The sequence below is a fragment of the Dama dama genome, chromosome 2 (genome assembly GCF_033118175.1).
Source record: "Dama dama isolate Ldn47 chromosome 2, ASM3311817v1, whole genome shotgun sequence".
NCBI classification, from domain to species: domain Eukaryota; kingdom Metazoa; phylum Chordata; class Mammalia; order Artiodactyla; family Cervidae; genus Dama; species Dama dama.
The window spans coordinates 38,506,916-38,525,634 of NC_083682.1; the positions used below are offsets into that span (position 1 = coordinate 38,506,916).

Below are 18,719 nucleotides of genomic sequence, written 5' to 3' on the forward strand. Positions count from 1 at the left end.
GGAAGTCCATTTTGCTGGCAGGGCTGTAAAATATGGATGTCTGCCATATGTATGCAGACATCCTTTCCTCCATGTATGCTGGGCATCGTTCCCTTGATAGGTCGTCTGGCTGACGGGAGGTGACCTGAGCCTGCACTGCATACTGAGTGGGCCTCCCCTTGCTCTGAGGTTGTCACTGCCCGGTCAGGGTCAGGGTCCGCTCCCTAGTGGTTGGAGAAGGGACCCCGAGATCTGTTTCTGAGCTGAGTTTCTGATCTGCGACAAGCGGCAGATGGGATTGGAGCACAGCCGCTGGGAGAGAAGGCGCTGAGCTTTCCTCCTCGTGCGGTTCACCTATGAGTGTGCTCTGCTGTGTCACTGTTCACCCACTGTGTGGGCTCACACACTGCGTGGCTGCTGGACCTGCTCTTAGCCCCACCTTAACCACAGCTCTGGCTGCGACTGGCCCTCGCTTCTCTCAGGCATTGTTCTCACCAAGGCTACCAGCTTCGAGTCATGGAAGTCAGGTCCCAGGACTGCAGTGACTCTGCAGGACTGCCCCAGGAGCTATGGAGGCAGCTCAGACAGTGGCCAGGCCCCATCTCTACGTGTGTGTGCCCGCAAAGCCCACAGTTTCGAACGCTAGACTCTTCTCAGTGGTGGGAGCTCTTGTTCATTCATTTGGTCGGCAGGGGCTGAGTTTACAAAGCCAGCGGGGCTGGTGCTGGGGGCGGTGGGGAGGTGGATAGGTGTAGATCCAAGGTCCCCACCGCCGAGAGCAGAGAGTTCAGCCCTCACTCCTTAGTTGCACAGGCCGGGGGAGGCTGGGGCAGGCGTGTGGGGAAGCGGGCGGCAAGGGCGTCCTGGGTTTCTTCCACAAACATGCCCTGTTGTGGAGCCCCTTACGCCCGTCCCTTCGTCCCTTCAGGCTGTCTCTTTGCAGCTGACAGCAGTCTCCTCCCCATGCCCACCCTCCAAACCCCGGGTTCCAGCACCCGGCCTCCATCCACACCAGCACACACCAATCTCAGGCTGGGAGGCGCAGGGCTGTGACACAGACCGTCCACGCGGGGCTCATTCTGTCCTGCCTGGTTTCTGAGCTCTCCTCTGAGCCCCTGAAACTCCGCTCTGTCCCAGCTGATCTCCCCACCAGAAAGAGGGGGTTCCCCAGGCTCAGGACCCTCTCCTCCTTCCCCCACAGGGGTGCTGGTCCCTTTCCTCTTTGCTTTCTTTTGTCCTTCTTGGTTGCATGGGGATTCTCTTATCCTCTTAGGTGTCTGAGGTCCTCAGCTAGTGTTCAGCACGTGCTCTGTGAGAACTGTCCCGTTCCCGATGTACCTGGGGAGAGGTGAACGCCACATGCTCCTATTGCACTACTGTGACCCCCTCACCCCTCCTATCTCAGTTTTTTTCTTCTTTTCCAATAGAGGAGGTAGAATGGTTTGATGTTCTTTACCATCAAAAATAGAGGCAGAGGAGAAGGAGGTATGTTTTCCATGGGAGGGCAGTTGGTCTTATAGAGGTCACATTCCTTTCACTCATGTTCCTATGGGTTTGGGGCGATGCAGTGGATTTTTTGTTAGCTAGAGGCAAGAAAGGGCACCCCATAAAAAAGTGTTTCTAAAGTTTTTGTTTTTCCAGGAAGGGAGGTCAGCATCTCCCTCCCAAGTCTATGTCCACTTATGGACTTTGCTGACATGGAGAAGATAAGAAAGTTGGGCAAGGAGAAAGGCGGCAAGGACTAACCCAGGGTAAGTTCCACCTGAAGGGGAGGAAAGATGGGTGCTGCTCATGTCTGCAAGCCTCGCAGTTGAAGCTGCTGAGGACAGATGAGAAAGGGCGATTGTATACTTTTGAGGAGGGACTGATGCTGCTTGGGCAAAGTGGTGAATGCGTCAGAAGACTTCAGTGTGCTGCTTCCAGGGAGTCTGAAGATGATGGAGGTCCTAGGGGACCACATCTTGGGTGGGGGTTTGCTCAGTTTTCTTTGCATTGGTGCAGGTTTGGTTCTCCACCCATCCAGGCTACATCACTAGTGATCACTAACAGAAAGGAGATAGCCACGGGAGAACAGTAAGAAAGCACTATTTCTCATATTTTAAAAAAGACTTGGAAAATTTTATTTGAGCCAAATGAGGGTAGCATCTCAGAAAGCTCTGAGAGCTGAAGTACCCATAAGCAGTCCAGACACAGTTATAGAAGTTTTTTTTTTTTTTGAGACAGAGGGCTGTACATTAAATGACATATTATTTAAAAAATTTTTTTATTGCAGTATAGTTGTTTTACAGTGTTGTTTCTACTGTACAGCAAAGTGAATGAGCTATACTTATAAGAAATGCCATTTTTCCGTTTTTTGAACCTCATAACTACCAGAGAAGTAATCTAAGAGAAAGGAAGGTCTAGAGGGTGGTATGAAAGAGAGCAGATGACTCCTTTATCAACTCCAGAGCACTTTGGTGGACCCCAAGTCTTAATTATTTTGGAAAGAGAGACAGAGATTTGACTAAAACATGAGATTTCAAAATGGAGAGAACTAATGCAGTTAGAGGTTTGAACTAAAATGCCATTAAGGAAGCCTACTTGTCACTGGGAAATAGGATGGAACAAAGCATAGATGCTAACAGGTATTGGAAAAATAGAATGATTTCATTTTTATACAGTAACCAGCTAAAGGTTCTCAATTAAACCAGTCATGATTATAAAGCCAGTGGAGGGAAATATTAGCCCCCTTTTCTTAGCCCCTTCAGCTTCTGTCTGATGTGGGAATTTAGAAATGCAAAATACCAAGTCCAATATATGTAAGCCAGGCCAGCCAACATTGCCACTCCCATCTCCGGCCTTGCACGCCCTGTGCCACAGAACTCAATCACTCCAGTGGCCTTTGACCACCTCACCTCACAGGTGTTCATGGTTTTTCATGTGCTCTTTCTCCTGTAGCAAGTGCCCTTCCTTTAAATGTCTGTTAGGCCAATATCCACATGCTTCAGTTCTTAGCTTGAGAGTTAGGGCTTCTCTGAAACCATCCTGACCTGTTTCCCCCTCCCTCTCTGTTACCCATTCTCAGTCAAATATCCTTTCTGGATCCTTCCTTAGTCCCTCATATGTATGTCCTGTGTGATGCTTATACCATATACAAGTAGCTATCTATATTTCTGTCACTCTTAATAGGTAATGATCCCTCTGAAGGAAAAGAAGAGCTCTCACTTATTGCAGTACTTTGCTCAGTGGTTGGCATATAACAAAAGCATTAGAGATATTTGCTAACAGAAAGGAAAAAATGGGAGCAAAGTGGGGAGGGAGGGTGGGAGGAAGGAAAGAAAGAGGAATTTATGCTCAAAGTGATGAGGGTGCATAGTTTGGCTTAAAAGAAGGCTCTATATTATTCTTATCTTACCCTTCCAGGGAGATGGCCCGTTGGAGAGTCACTGAAGGCTGGCGGGTTGCAGTGCTGTGTTGGGAATGACTGCAAGAAAAGAAAGACAAAACAAATACAGGTCATTCATTTAAAGTATCTTTGCACATTCTAATCAGGCCTGTGGTCAAAAAAAGAATCAATCTTAGAAGAAACACAGGAGAAATTAAATAACTGTTCTTCGCTGATAAATAGAATCATCCACCAAAATAAAACACTCTACCAGGTAAGGGGTTAGTTTTTCTTTATCATTTGATGTCAACATATTTTCAAAAAGCAAGCTTCAAATGAAGGGTAACTGTGAAAAGAAACATATTTGGAAAAGGTAATTATTTTTCCCTTGGAATAAGACCATGTAGAGCATAGAAACAAATTTCATTATGATGCAATATGATATATTTCTAAAAAAATGCACATTTTTTTTCTAACAAAACTTTAAACAGAGCAAATTTGAAAATTGGAGTAGTATTTAATTAGTACAAATTTATTAGTTTAAATTTGCAATAATAAAAGTAATTCAGCTATTGAGTGAACATAAAAGCTTGAAAACTGGGATTTTCAGTTGCATATTGATGTTAGAATTTAATGTAATTTCATATTTATTTTGGTTGCGTGATAATAAGGTAAGACTGATTTTATAGATAAGTAGTTGTAGTAGACATTATAGTGTCTAACATTTATTGAGCACCTATTGCCTGAATTACTTTTCTAAGTATATTTTTTACATCATTTATTTCTTACAACTCTGTGAGGTATGTACTGTCCCATTTGACAGATGAGGAAATTAAAGTACAGGGTGCTTAGAAACTTGCCCAAAGTCACGTGGTAAATACCTGTGCTTGAAGTGGCAACTAAACTGATGCTAGTGCCTTTCTTCTTAACGATCATATCACTTTCCAAATGGTGACAATTTTTTTGTTTTAAAGATTTTTGCCTCATTAAGAACACTCTTCAGTTAGATACAGAGATGCACAGTTACAATTAACAGCAGAAAGGAATGCATTGTGAGTTTCCTTTGTGTTAAAGTATATGATAAAATGTATTTCAATCTGTAATTTTAGTGTGTAGTATTTAAAAATTATTTGTAACAGTTATGTATACATTATACATATAGTCTATGAAGGTGTGTATACTTTAATGTAAATATATATATGTAGAGTGGAACTTGGGAGAAGGCAATGGCACCCCACTCCAGTACTCTTGCCTGGAAAATCCCATGGACGGAGGAGCCTGGTAGGCTGCAGTCCACGGAGTCTCTAAGAGTCAGACACAACTGAGTGACTTGACTTTCACTTTTCACTTTCATGCATTGGAGAAGGAAATGGCAACCCACTCCAGTGTTCTTGCCTGGAGAATCCCAGGGACAGGGGAGCCTGGTGGGCTGCCGTCTATGGGGTCGCACAGAGTCGGACATGACTGAAGCGACTTAGCAGCAGCAGAGTGAAACTTGAGTAAAATATTTGTAGAACACGAGGTGTCTTCATACTATTCTAAGACTTCTTAGCACACACTCTGAATACACTGCCACTGTCACAGAGACCCACGCTATATAGGTTGCAGATTTTTATTCAAAACCTTCATCATCATGGGTGAGAAGAGGTATCTCTGATGACTATTTAACTGTGACATGGGTAATATTTATCTGAGGTTGAGGGAGCAGAATGTGTGACAACAGCTAAAATCTAGAGAATGGTTTTCTTCAAGTTAAGGCTTCTGTCCTTTGTTTCCTGACATCCCTCAGTGCTGAGCAACAGTCACGGCACTAAATGAGTTTTGACTGAGTGACTGAAAGGAAGCACAGCATTCAGGGGCCGGACCACGTAGCAAATCCCAGCTCTGTCATATAGACGACTGTGACCTGGACTGAGCTTCTTAAAGTTCTCTGTAATAGTACGTTCCTCATAGGGTAGTTATAAGGGTTCAATAAGCATAGTTTTTAGGACAGTGCCTGTTACATGGTAAAAGCTACATAAGTATTTATTAAATAAACCAATATGATTTAGCAGAGTGTCTACTCTGAGCTGTTTCATACTAAATAAGCATAACTATTTAGATCACTTCAGTTAGCCATAAAGTCAATGCCACAAGGTAGATATTTGTGAGTATACCCTAACTTTGATGAACAATATAAAATTAAAATGTAAAAATAACATTATAAAATTAATAGAAATCATCCATAACAATCAGATGAGGAAAAAGAAAGAAAAGGTATCCAAATGGGAAGGGAAGAAGGAAAATTGTCATCATATGCAGATAATGATACTATATAGAGATAATAAGGTGTCACCAAAAACTACGAGAGCTCATCAATGAATTCAGTGAAGTCGCAGGATACAAAGTTAATATACAGAAATCAGTTGCATTTCTTTCTACTAATAATAAATACCAGAAAGGTAAAGTTAAAAAAAACAAAACTCAGGAATGAACCTGACCAAGGAGATGAGACTGACAAGCTGAAAACTAAAAAGTGCTGATAATGTAAACTGAAGATAATTAAAAGAAACCCACATTGTTAAAATGGCCAAACTACCCATAGCAAACTATAGATTTAATGTGAGCCTTATCAAAATACCCTAAAATTTATATGGAACCAGAAAAGACCTAGAATTGCCAAAGTAATCCTGAGTAAAAACAAAAAAGCTGGATGCCTAACTCTCCTAGACTGCAGACAATACTACAAAGCTACAGTAGTAAAAACAGTACAATATTGAACAAAAACAGGCATATGGGTCAATGGAACAGAATAGAAAGCTCAGAAATAAACCCACGCACTTATGGTCAAAATTAATCTATGACAAAGGAGGGAAGAACACAAACATAGAAAAGAGTCTCTTCAATAAGTGGTTCTGGGTAAACTGAACAGTTACATGCAAAGAAAATTTAGAGCATCCTCTAATATCATCTATAAAAATAAACCCCAAACAGATTAAAGACCTAAAATAAGACTGGATCTATAAAACTCTCAGAAATCAGACAAAACATTCTCTGACATAAATTGTAGCAATGTTTCCTAAGGCCAGTCTCCTGAGGCAATAGAAATAAAAGCGAAAATGAAAAGAACCTAAATTGAACTTACTGTGTCTGAAGGGCAGTGGTTGACTGCAGAAAGGAGTGGCAAACCACTTCGGTATTCTTGCATTGAGGACCCCATAAAAATAATGAAAAAGTAAAAAAGATATGACACTGGAAATGAGACCCCCCAGGATGGTAGGTGTCCAATATGCTACTAGGGAAGAACGGAGAAACAGCTCCATAAAGAATTAAGAGGCTGGGCTAAAGCAGAAACATCGCCCAGTTGTGGATATGTCTGGTGGTGAAAGTCTGATGCTGTAAAGAACAATATTGTATAGGAACCTGGAATGTATGGTCCAAGAATCAAGGTAAATTGGAAGTGGTCAAACAGGAGATGGCAAGAGTGAACATGGACATTTTAGGAATCAGTGAACTAAAATGGACCAGAGTGGGTGAATTTAATGCAGATGACCATTACATCCACTACTGTGGACAAGAATCCCTTAGAAGAAATGGAGTAGCCCTCATAGTCAACAGAGTCTGAAATGCAGTACTTGGGTGCAATCTAAAAAACAAAACAATGATCTCAGTTCATTTGCAAGGCAAACCATTCAGCATCACAGTAATCCAAGTCTATGCCCCAAACACTAGTGCTGAACAGTTCTAGGATGACCTACAAGACCTTTTAGAACTAACACCAAAAAAAGATCTCTTCCATCATACGGAACTGGAATGCAAAAGTAGGAAGTCAAGAGCTACCTGGAGTAACAGGCAAATTTGGCCTTGGAGTACAGAATGAAGCAGGGCAAAGGCTAACAGAGTTTTGCCAAGAGAACTCACTGGTCATAGCAAACACCCTCTTCCAACAACACAAGAGGTAACTCTTCACATGGACATCACCAGATGGTCAATGCCAGAATCAGACTGATTATATTTTTTGCAGCCAAAGATGGAGAAGCTCTATACAGTCAGCAAAAACAAGACCAGGAGCTGACTGTGGCTCAGATCATGAACTCCTTATTGCCAAATTCAGACTTAAATTGAAGAAAGCAGGGAAAACCACTAGGTCATTCAGATATGACCTAAAAGAAATCCCTTACAATTATACAGTGACAACAGCTACCACTTCTTTAGAGTTTACTGTGTCTAAGACGTTTTGAGTTGAACTACATCAAATCCCTTGCAGTGAAAGCGACATACAGATTCAAGGGATTAGATCTGAATGACAGGGTGCTTGAAGAACTATCAGTGGAAGTTTGAAACATTGTACAGAAGGTGGTGATCAAAATCATCTCCAAGAAAAAGAACTGCAAAAAGGCAAAATGGTCATCTGGGGAGGCCTTACAAATAGCTGAGAAAAGAGAAGTGAAAGGCAAAGGAGAAAAGGAAAGATATACACATGTGAATGCAGGGTTCCAAAGAATAGCAAGGAGAGATAAGAAAGCCTTCTTAAGTGATCAATGCAAAGAAATAGAGGAAAACAATAGCATGGGAAAGACTAGAGATCTCTTCAAGAAAATTAGAGACACCAAGGGAACATTTCATGCAAAGATGGGCACAATAAAGGACAAAAATGGTATGGAAATAACAGACGCAGAAGATATTCAGAAGAGGTGGCAAGCATACACAGACAACTATACAAAAAGATCTTCATGACCCAGATAATCATGATGATGTGATCACTCACCTAGAGCTAGACATCTTGGAGTGTGAAGTCAAGTGGACCTTAGGAAGTATCTCTATGGACAAAGCTAGTGGAGGTGATGGGGTTCCAGCTGAGCTAACTCAAATCCTAAAAGATGATGCTGTGAAACTGCTGCACTCAATATGCCAGCAAATGTGGAAAACCCAGCAGTGGCCATAGGACTGGAAAAGGTCAGTTTTCATTCCATTCCCAAAGAATGCTCAGACTACTGCACAATTGCATTCATCTCACATGCTACCAAATAATGCTCAAAATTCTCCAAGCCAGGCTTCAACAGTATGTGAACCATGAACTTCCAGATGTTAAAGCTGGATTTAGAAAAGGCAGAGGAATCAGATATCAAATTTCCAACATCCATTGGCTCATCAAAAAAGTGAGAAAGTTCCAGAAAAATATCTACTTCTGCTTTGTTGACTATTCCAAAGTCTTTGACTGTGTGGATCACTACAAACTGTGGAAAATTCTTCAAGAGATGGGAATACCAGACCACCTGATCTGACTCCTGAGAAATCTGTATGCAGGTCAGGAAGCAAGAGTTCGAACTGGACATGGAACAACAGACTGGTTCCAAATTGGGAAAGGAACATGTCAAGGCTGTATATGGTCACCCTGCTTATTACTATCTATGCAGAGTACATCATGGGAAATACTGGGGTGGATGAAGCACAAGCTGGCCTCAAGATTGCTGTGAGAAATATCAATAACCTTAGATATGCAGATGATACCATTTTAATGGCAGAAAGCAGAAAGGAACTAAAGAGCCTCTTGATGGAGGTGAAAGAGGAGAGTGAAAAGGTTGGCTTAAAAAAACCTTCAAAAAATTAAAATCATGGCATCTGGACCCATCTCTTCATGGCAAATAGATGGGAAAACAATGGAAACAGTGACAGCCTTTTTCTGGGGTCGGGGAGGGGCTCCAAAATCACTGCAGATTTTGACTGCAGCCATGAAATTAAAAGACACTTGCTCCTTGGAAGAAGAGCTATGACCAACCTAGGCAGCATATTAAAAAGGAGAGACATTACTTTGCTGACAATGGTCTGTATAGTCAAAGCTATGCTGGCAAACATTGAAGGCGGGAGAAGGGGATGACAGAGGATGAGATGGTTGGATATTATCACTGACTCAATGGACATGAGTTTGAGCAAACTCCAGGAGTTGGTGATGGACAGGCAGGCCTGGCGTGCTGCAGTCTATGGGGTCACAAAGAATTGGACATGACTGAGTGACTGAACTGAATCTGAATGGTTTTTCCAGTAGTCATGTATGAATGTGAGAGTTGGACCATAAAGAATGCTGAGTGCTGAAGAACTGACTCTTTTGAATTGTGGTGCTAGAGAAGACTCCTGAGAGTCCTTTGGACTGCAAGGAGGTCAAACCACTTAATCCTAAAGGAAATTAACCCTGAATCATTGGAAGGACTGGTGCTAAAGTTGAAGCTCCAATACTTTGGCCACATGATGAAAAGTGTGGACTTAAAAGACCCTGATGCTGGGAAAGATAGGATAGGAGAAGAGGGCAACAGAGGATGAGATGGTTGGACGGCTTCACTGACTCAATGGACATGAGTTTGAGCAAACTCAGGGCAATAGTGACGGACAGGGAAGCCTGGTGTGCTGTGTAGTTCATGGGGTTGCAAAGTGTCAGACATGACTTGGTGACTGAACAACAACAAATCAAACTTATAAGGTTTTGCCTGGCAAAGGACACAAGATGAAAAGACAACCTGTGTCACAGGAGAGTATTTGCAAAGGACATGACCCACAAGGGATTAACTTCCATACTATACAGACAGCTCATACAACTCAATAGCAGGAAAAAAAGAAGACAATCAAAAAACCACAATTACGAATGCTAAGACATGGAAGCAACCTAAATATCCATCGATGGAGACATGAATAAAGATGATATGGTACATTTATACAATGTAATCTTACTCAGCCATTAAAAAGAAGGAAATAGTGTTATTTCCAGCAATATAGATCTAGAGATTGTCATACTGCATGAAATATGTCAAAGACAAAAGTCATATATCACTTATATGCAGATTCTAAAAAGAAATGACACAAATCAACTATTTACAAAACAGAAATAGTCTCACAGACTTAGAGAAATTGTTACCATGGGGGAAATGTGGGGGGAAGAAGGGATAGTTATGGAGTTTGGGACTGACATGTATACACTACTACATTTAAAATGAATAACCAACAAGGACTTAACTCTATAGCAGAGGGAATTCTGTTCAATATTGTGTAACAGCCCTGAGCACTTGTCTCATGCATCCAACCTGGGCTGGCAATCTGTTTCATACTTGATAATATACATGTTTCAGTGCTAGGAGGGGGGATCAGGATGGGGAACACATATAAATCCATGGCTGATTCATGTCAATGTATGGCAAAACCCACTACAATACTGTAAAGTAATTAGCCTCCAACTAATAAAAATAAATGAAAAAAAAATATTGTGTAACAAAGGGGAAAAAACAAAAAATAGATACATGTATATGTATAACTGAATTACTTTGTTGTACACCTGAAACTATCAGAACATTGTTAGTCAACTATACTCCAATATAAAAAGTCAAAAAAAGGGAGCAAATTACCTAAATAGACATGTCTCCAAAGAACACACATAAATGGCCAACAGGCACAGGAAAAGATGCTCAGCATCATTAATTATTAGAGAAATGCAAGTCCAAACAACAATGAGGTGTCACCTCACACCAATCAGAATGGCCATCATCAAAAAGTCTACAAATAACAAAGGCTGGTGAAGATGTTGAGAAAAGGAAACCCTGTTACACTGTTGGTGAAAATGTAAACTGGTACAGTCACTATGGAGAACAATATGGAGGTTCTTTTAAAAACTAAAAACAAACAAAAAAACTAAAAAGTTACAGTATGATCTAGCAATCCCACTTCTGGGCATACATTCAGCGAGAACTCTAGTTGAAAAATGTACATGCACCCCAATGTTCATAGCAGCACTACAGTAGCCAAGACATGGAAGCACCCTACATGTCCATCAGCGGATGAAAGGATAAAGATGTGGTGTGTACACATAATAGTATTACTTATCCATAAAAAAGGATGAAATAATGCTCTTCACAGTAACATGGGAAGACCTAGAGATTATCATACTAAAAATGAAGTTAATCAGAGAGGGAAAAATAAATATGATACCATTTACATGTGGAATCTAAAAAATGATACAAATGGACTTATTTACAAAATAGATTCACAGAAATTAAAAACAAACTTATAGTTTCCAAAGGGAAAAAGAGGCAGAAGGCGTAAACTAGGACTGTGGGATTAGCAGATATAAACTACTATACCTAAAATAGGTAAATAATAAGGTCCTACTATATTACACATTCAATCCCAAAGAAAAGCAGTGCCAAAGAATGTTCAAACTACTGCACAATTGCACTCATTTCACATGCTAACAAGGTCATGCTCAAAATCCTCCAAGCTATATTTCAGCAGTATGTGACTTGAGAACTTCCAGATGTACAAGCTGGATTTTGAAAAGGCAGAGGAACCAGAGATTCCAACATCTGGTGGATCATAGAAAAAACAAGGGAATTTCAGAAAAACATCTACTGCTTCATTGATTATGCTAAAGCCTTTGATTGTGTGGATCACAACAAACTGTGGAAAATTCTTCAAAACATGGGAATACCAGACTATCTGACCTGCCTCCTGAGAAACCTGTATGCAGGTCAAGGAGCAACAGTTAGAACTGGACATGGAACAACAGACTGGTTCAAAATTGGAAAAGGAGTTTGTCAAGGCTATATATTGTCACCCTGTTTACTCACCTTCTATGCAGAGTACATCATATGAAATGCCAGGCTGGATGAATCACAAGCTGGATTTAAGATTTTTGGGAGAAATATCAACAACCTCAGATATGCAGATGATACTATTTTGTGTGAACTTGCAAAATGGTGGCATAGAAGGATGTGTGCTCATCTCCTGCGAGAACTCCAAAATCGCAACTAGTTGCTGAACAACCATTGACAGGAGAATGTTGGATCCCACCAAAAAAAGATAACCCAATGTCCAAGGGCAAAGGAGAAGCCCCAACAAGAATGTAGGAGGGGCTCAATCGTGTTTAAAATCAAACTTCATATAGGGTTATCGTTACCATCTTTCTAAATTCCATATATATGTGTTAGTATACTGTATTGGTCTTTATCTTTCTGGCTTACTTCACTCTGTATAACCATGGCTGATTCATGTCAATGTATGACAAAAACCACTATAATATTGTAAAGTAATTAGCCTCCAACTATTAAAAATAAATGGAAAAAAAAATCAAACCTCAGAGATGCTCGGAGGGAGCAAACAAAGCCCTATGCACAACAGGACCGAGGGAGAGGAACCAGGGGTCCAACAAGAGACTGAGCCAGACCTGCCTGTGAGTGTCTGCATGTCCCCTGCAGAGGCAGGGGTCAGCCGCAGGACAGGGGCCCTGGCTCCAGCAGTCCTGGAAATCGTGGCAGGTGGCTCGAGTCCTCGTGGAGGAGGGCGCCGTCAGCCCCACTATAGAGCCACTGACCAGACGACCCACAAACTGGAGAACAGTTATACCAAAGCGTTTTCACACTGTTGCTGAAGTTCTAGGGCCCACAACAGGTTTCCCAACCTGGGGATCTGGCAAAGGGCCCGAGAACCCCCAGGAAATTTGACTTTGAAGGGCAGTGGGATTTGATTCCAGAACTCCCACAGGACTGGGGAAAGAGAGGCTCCTGGAGGGCACAAACAGAACCATGTGCATACCAGGTCCCGGGAGAAAGGAGCAGTGACCCCGCAAGAGACGGAACCCGACTTGCGAGTGTTTGGGAGTCTCCGGTGCAGGCTTGGGTCGACAGTAGTCTGCTTCGGGGTCAGGGACACTGACTGCACCAGTCCCGGGAGGCACGACATGCTGGCCTGAGTCCTTTTGGAGGAGGTCCCTGTTACCCCATCATAGTTTGGCTTCAGGCCAAACTACAGGGAAGGAACACAGCCCCACCCATCAGCAGAAAACTGAAATAAGGATTTACGGAGCATGGCCATACCCACTAGAGTAAGACTCAGTTTCCTCACAGCCAGTCCCTCCCATCAAGAAGCTTCCACAAGACTCTTGTCCTCATCGATCAGAGGGCAGACAGAATAAAAACCACAACTACAGAAAACTAACCAAACAGAACACATGGATCACAGTCTTGCTAACTCAATGGAATGATGAGCCATGCCATGTAGGGCCACCCAAGATGGACGGGTCATGGTGAGAGTTCTGACAAAACGTGGTCCACTGGAGAAGGGAATGGCAAACCACTTCAGCATTCTTGCCTTGAGAACCCCATGAACAGTATGAAAAGGTGAAAAGATAGGGCACTGAAAGATGAACTCCCCAGGTCAGTAGCTACTCAACATGCTTATTGCAGAAGAGTGGAGAAATATCTCCAGAAAGAATGAGATGGAGCCAAAGCAAAAATAACACCCAGTTGTGGATGTGACTGGTGATGGAAGTAAAGTCCGATGCTGTAAAGAGCAATACTGCATAAGAACCTGGAATGTTAGGTCCATGAATCAAGGTAAATTGGAAGTGGTCAAATAGGAGATGGCAGAGTAAACATCAATATTTTTTGTATGGGTGAATTTAACTCAGATAACTATTATATCTACTGCTGTGGGTAAGAATCTCTTAGAAGAAATGGAATAGCCTCATAGTCAACAAAAGAATTCAAAGTACAGTACTTGGTTGCGATTTCAAAAGTGACAGAATAATCTCAGTTCGTTTCCAAGGCAAAGCATTCAATATCACAGTAATTTCAAGTCTATGCCCCAACTGCTAATGCTAAAGAAGCTGAACTACTGAGCCCACATGCCACACTGCTGAAGCTCATGTGCCTAAAGCCTGTGCTTCTCAACCTGGAAGTGCAGTGAAGTGAAAGTTGCTCAGTCGTGTCTGACTCTTTGCGACCCCATGGACTATATAGTCCATTGAATTCTTCAGTAGGTAGCCTTTCCGTTCTCCAGGGGATCTTCCCGACCTGGGGGTCAAACCCATGTCTCCCACATTACAGGTGGATTCTTTACCAGCTGAGCCACGAGGGAAGCCCAAGAAAACTGGAGTGGGCAGCCTATCCCTTCTCCACCAGATCTTCCCAACCCAGGAATTGAACCGGGGTCTCCTGCATTGCAGGCAGATTCTTTACCAACTGAGCTATCAGGGAAGCCCTTCTCAACCTGGAAGCCACCACAATAAGCTCATGCACCACAACAAAGAGAAGCCCCCGTTCACTGCAACTAGCGAAGGTCTGCATGCAGCAGTGAAGACCCAGTGGAAAGTAAAATGAATAAACAATTTTAAAAACTCAAAAAAGATAAACTCACATATAATTCCACTGTCTTAGACTTTACAGAATCACCTAATTCTCAGAGCTGTCCTATAAGGTAGTTATGAGTATCCTCATTTTATATATAAGAAACAAAGCATATAGAACCTAAACAACATGTCAGAAAACAACAGCTTTCAAATATGGAGCCAGAATTCCAACTAAAGTTATTTTTGTTTCCAAGTATATGTGGTTTAAACTCTGTGATAATGAGTCTCTATATGCCCACATGTGTTTCACCTCATTTTATATATACACAGACCGTGTAGCACTTCACATCTGCATTTTCCCCTCTTACATTGTAATTACATCCTTTCTGGTAAGGTTTCCATAATTATTATTTTGGTGTTATATAATGTTACTGCCTCTGAAGATGTAATTTATTTAATCATCCTTTTACAGTTGGCTATTTGGGTTATTTCTATTGTTTTAATATTAGAAACAATGCTACAATGAACATACTGCTATCAATTACTTCTTTATACTTGACAATTTCCTTTGAATGTATTCCCCCAAATGGGAACATTTATTAGGTTATATTTTATGATTTATTATTTTTCAAAAGTTTGTACCATTTATTGCTTCTAAAAATATGTGTCATTTTCACCACAATCTTAAAAGCACTGATATTATAATTAAAAAAAACACTGATAACATAATAGGTACAAAATGATGTTCCATATATATAAGTATTTATTAATGAGAAGGACTTTTTTTTCTATAGGTTTATCTGCTAATTGTATTTCTTTTGTTTAAACTGTTCAATCTTTTTTTCATTTACTATTTATCTTCTTCTGGTTTCTAGAGTACCCATATTTCTTGGGTAAAGATCAATAATGCTTACTAACCAAGATTAATGAGTAACTGGAACTATTAATAGCTTCCTCACCATTAACCTGGTCCTTATAATGAAAACAAAGAATTATTCAGTAATCTAATGTTACTTATCACTACCTTAAACTAATTACTTTAATATCCTGCCCTAAATTATTCCAATAATGTCCTTTTTAAAGTTTCAGGGATAGATTAAGTACAAAAGGTATCATGAAGTGCTCATACAGTTTGACTACTTTCCTATTACACATGCAAAATAGCTAGGTTCTCCTAGCATGTAAATTTGGAATAAACAGAGCTTGTTACAATATGAAATTACTCTTTTACTCTACTAAGACAAATACATTGAATTATCTGAGAGTCAAGACATATGGATGCAAGGGAATTTTTGTTATACTCTGATAGCTACATTTAAGCAGTACTTGCAGTGGGTATTATAAGCTACCTGATAGTGACAATAAGTATTTAAAAAAAAAAACAAAACACCACACCGAATATCTTCCCCTTGGGATGAGTAGGTTCCATCCTTTCAATATTATTGGCTACATACATATAATGTTGCTAGATCCACTATGACTAAGAAACTACAGCCTGGCTATTCTACCTCCTCTGACAGAGAGGGCAGCCAGAAGGAATTCTGAGAAGTGTCGTGGGAAGAACAAAGGAAGAAAGCACAGCTTAAACTTAAAGCTTTCAAAAGCTAAAAGAATTCACCACCACTAAACCAGCTTTACAACAAAAGTTAAAGGAAGTTCTCTGGAAAAAAAGAAAAGGCCACAACCAGAAACCAGAAAAGTATGGAAGGAGAGAGTGTGCTGGTAAAAGCAAACATACCATAAAGGTAGGAAATCATCCACACAAAGCTAGGAAGGATGTTAAAAGACAAAAGTAGTATAATCATCTGTAAACACAATAAACATTTAAGGGATACACAAAACAATTAGATGTAAAATATTTCAAAAATAGTAACCATAAGGGGAGGAGAGTACATATGTAGGGTGTTTAAAATATATTTGCAATAAAGATGTCAGCAATTTAAAACAGCATGTATGTGTGTGTGTATATATATATAGACTGCTATATAAAAACCTCATGGTAACCATAAATAAAAAACCTATAATAGATGCACACAAAAAAGGAAAAGGAATCCAAATATAGCACTAAAGAGTGTCATCAAGCCAAAGGATGAGAGACCAAAAGGAAAAAAAAAAAAAAAAACTACAAAAAGAAATACAAAATGATTAACAAAATTTCAATAAGGACATACATGTCACTAATTACCATAAATGTAAATAGACAAAATGCTCCAAACAAAAAACACAGATTGGTCGAATGAATACAAAAACAAGACCCATATATATTCTGACTACAAGAGAGTCCCATACATACTGAAAGTGAAGGAATGGAAAAAGGTATTCCATTCAAATGGAAATCAAGAACGCTGGAGTAGCAATACTTACACAAAAAAGACTTTAAAGTAACTATAAGAGACAAAGAAGGACACCAAATAATGATCAAGGGATCAATCCAAGAAGAAGATGTGACAATTGTAAATACATATGCACCCGATATAGGAACATCTCAGTATATAAGGCAAATATTATCATGTGTATAAGGAGAAATCCACAGTAACACCATGATAGTAGGGTACCGTAATACCCCACTTACATCAATCATCCAAATAAAAAATCAATAAGGAAACAGAGACCTCAAATAGCAGACCAAACTGACTTAACTGATATTTATAGAGCATTCCACTTGAAAGCAGCAGAATACACTTTCTTTTCAAGTGCACTTGGAACATCCTCCAGGAAAGATCACATGCTAGGCCACAGACAAGCCTCAGTAAATTTAAGAAAACTGAAATCTTGTCAAGTATCTTTTCTCACCACATGCTTTGTGACTAGAAATCAACTACAAGAAAAAAAAATGCAAAAACACAAACACATGGAGACTAAACAATATGCTGCTAAACAACCAATGGGTCACTGAAGAAATCAAAGAGAAAATCAAAATATACCTAGAGACAAATAAAAATTAAAAAACGACAATCCAAAACCTGTGGTACATAACAAAAGCTGTTCTCAGAGGGGCATTTATAGTGATACGAGCTTACCTCAGAAAACAAGAAAAATCTCAATACCTAATCTTACACCTAAAACAAGTAGAGGAAGGAGAATAAACAAAACACAAAGTTAGTAGAAGGAAAGACATTGTCGAGATCAGAGCAGAAATAAATGAAATAGAAACTTAAAAAAAATATCAATGAGACTAAAAGCTGGTTCTTTGAAATGATAAGCAAAATCGATAAACCTTTTGTCTGACTCATCAAGAAAAAAAAGGTAGAGGGCTCAAATCAATAAAATGAGAAATGAAAAAGGATAAATTATTGGTGACACCACAGAAACAGAAAGGATCACAAGAGACTACTAAGAGCAACTCTATGCCAATAACAGGGACAACCTAGAAGAAATGGACAAATTCTTGGAAAGGTACAATCTTCCAAGACTGAGTCAGAAGGAAAAACAAAATATGAACATACCAAGTACCAGAACTGATATTGAATAAGTAGAAAGACTCCCAACAAACAAAAGTTCAGGACCATATGGCTTCTCAAGCAAATTCTATCAAACATTTAGAGAAGAAATAACACACATCCTTATGAAACTCTCTCCAGAAAGTTGTGGAGGAAGGAACACTCCCAAACTCATTCTACAAGCCCACCATCACCCTGATACCAAAACCAGACAAAGACACCACAAGAAAAGAATATTACAGGCCAATATCACTGATGAACATAGACACAAAAATCCTCAACAGAGTAATACCAAACCAAACCCAACAATGCATTAAAAGAATCACACACACAGACAACAATGCATTGAAAGAATCAAGTGGGATTTATCCCAGGGGTGCAAGAATAATTCAGTATCCACAAATCAATTAGTGATACACCACATTAACAAACTGAAGAATAAAGATCATATGATGATCTCAGTAGATGCAGAAAAAGCTTCTGAAAAAAAAATGCAACACCATTTATTTTAAATTTTTAACTGGAGGATAATTGCTTTATAATGTTGTGTTGGTTTCTGTCGTAGAACATCGTGAATCAGTTATAACCACACACACACACGCACACACACACACACACACACACACACACGTATGTCTCCTCCCTCTTGAGCCTTCCTCCCACACCCCTACCCTTCCCCTTTAGGTCATCAGAGAGTGCCAGGCTGGGCTCCTTGTGTTATATGGCCGTTTCCCACCAGCTTTCTATTTTACACATGGTCGTGTATATATGTCAATGATACTTTCTCAATTCGTCCCATCCTTTCCTTCCCCCACTCTGTCAGCAAGTCTGTTCTCTACATCTGCAACAC

The 18,719-nt window shown here is 40.2% G+C and overlaps 1 protein-coding gene across 17 annotated transcripts in view; it reads right to left on the bottom strand.

The window, feature by feature from the left end:
- The window catches only part of DLG2 (discs large MAGUK scaffold protein 2), a 2,226,746-nt gene that overhangs the window by 466,360 nt on the left and 1,741,667 nt on the right, over positions 1–18,719 (bottom strand). For all 17 annotated transcript variants that reach the window (XM_061119788.1, XM_061119779.1, XM_061119776.1 and 14 more), the window contains one exon: positions 3,374–3,442. In XM_061119788.1, the coding sequence (XP_060975771.1) occupies positions 3,374–3,442 (69 nt within the window). The remainder of the gene's footprint in view (positions 1–3,373; positions 3,443–18,719) is intronic.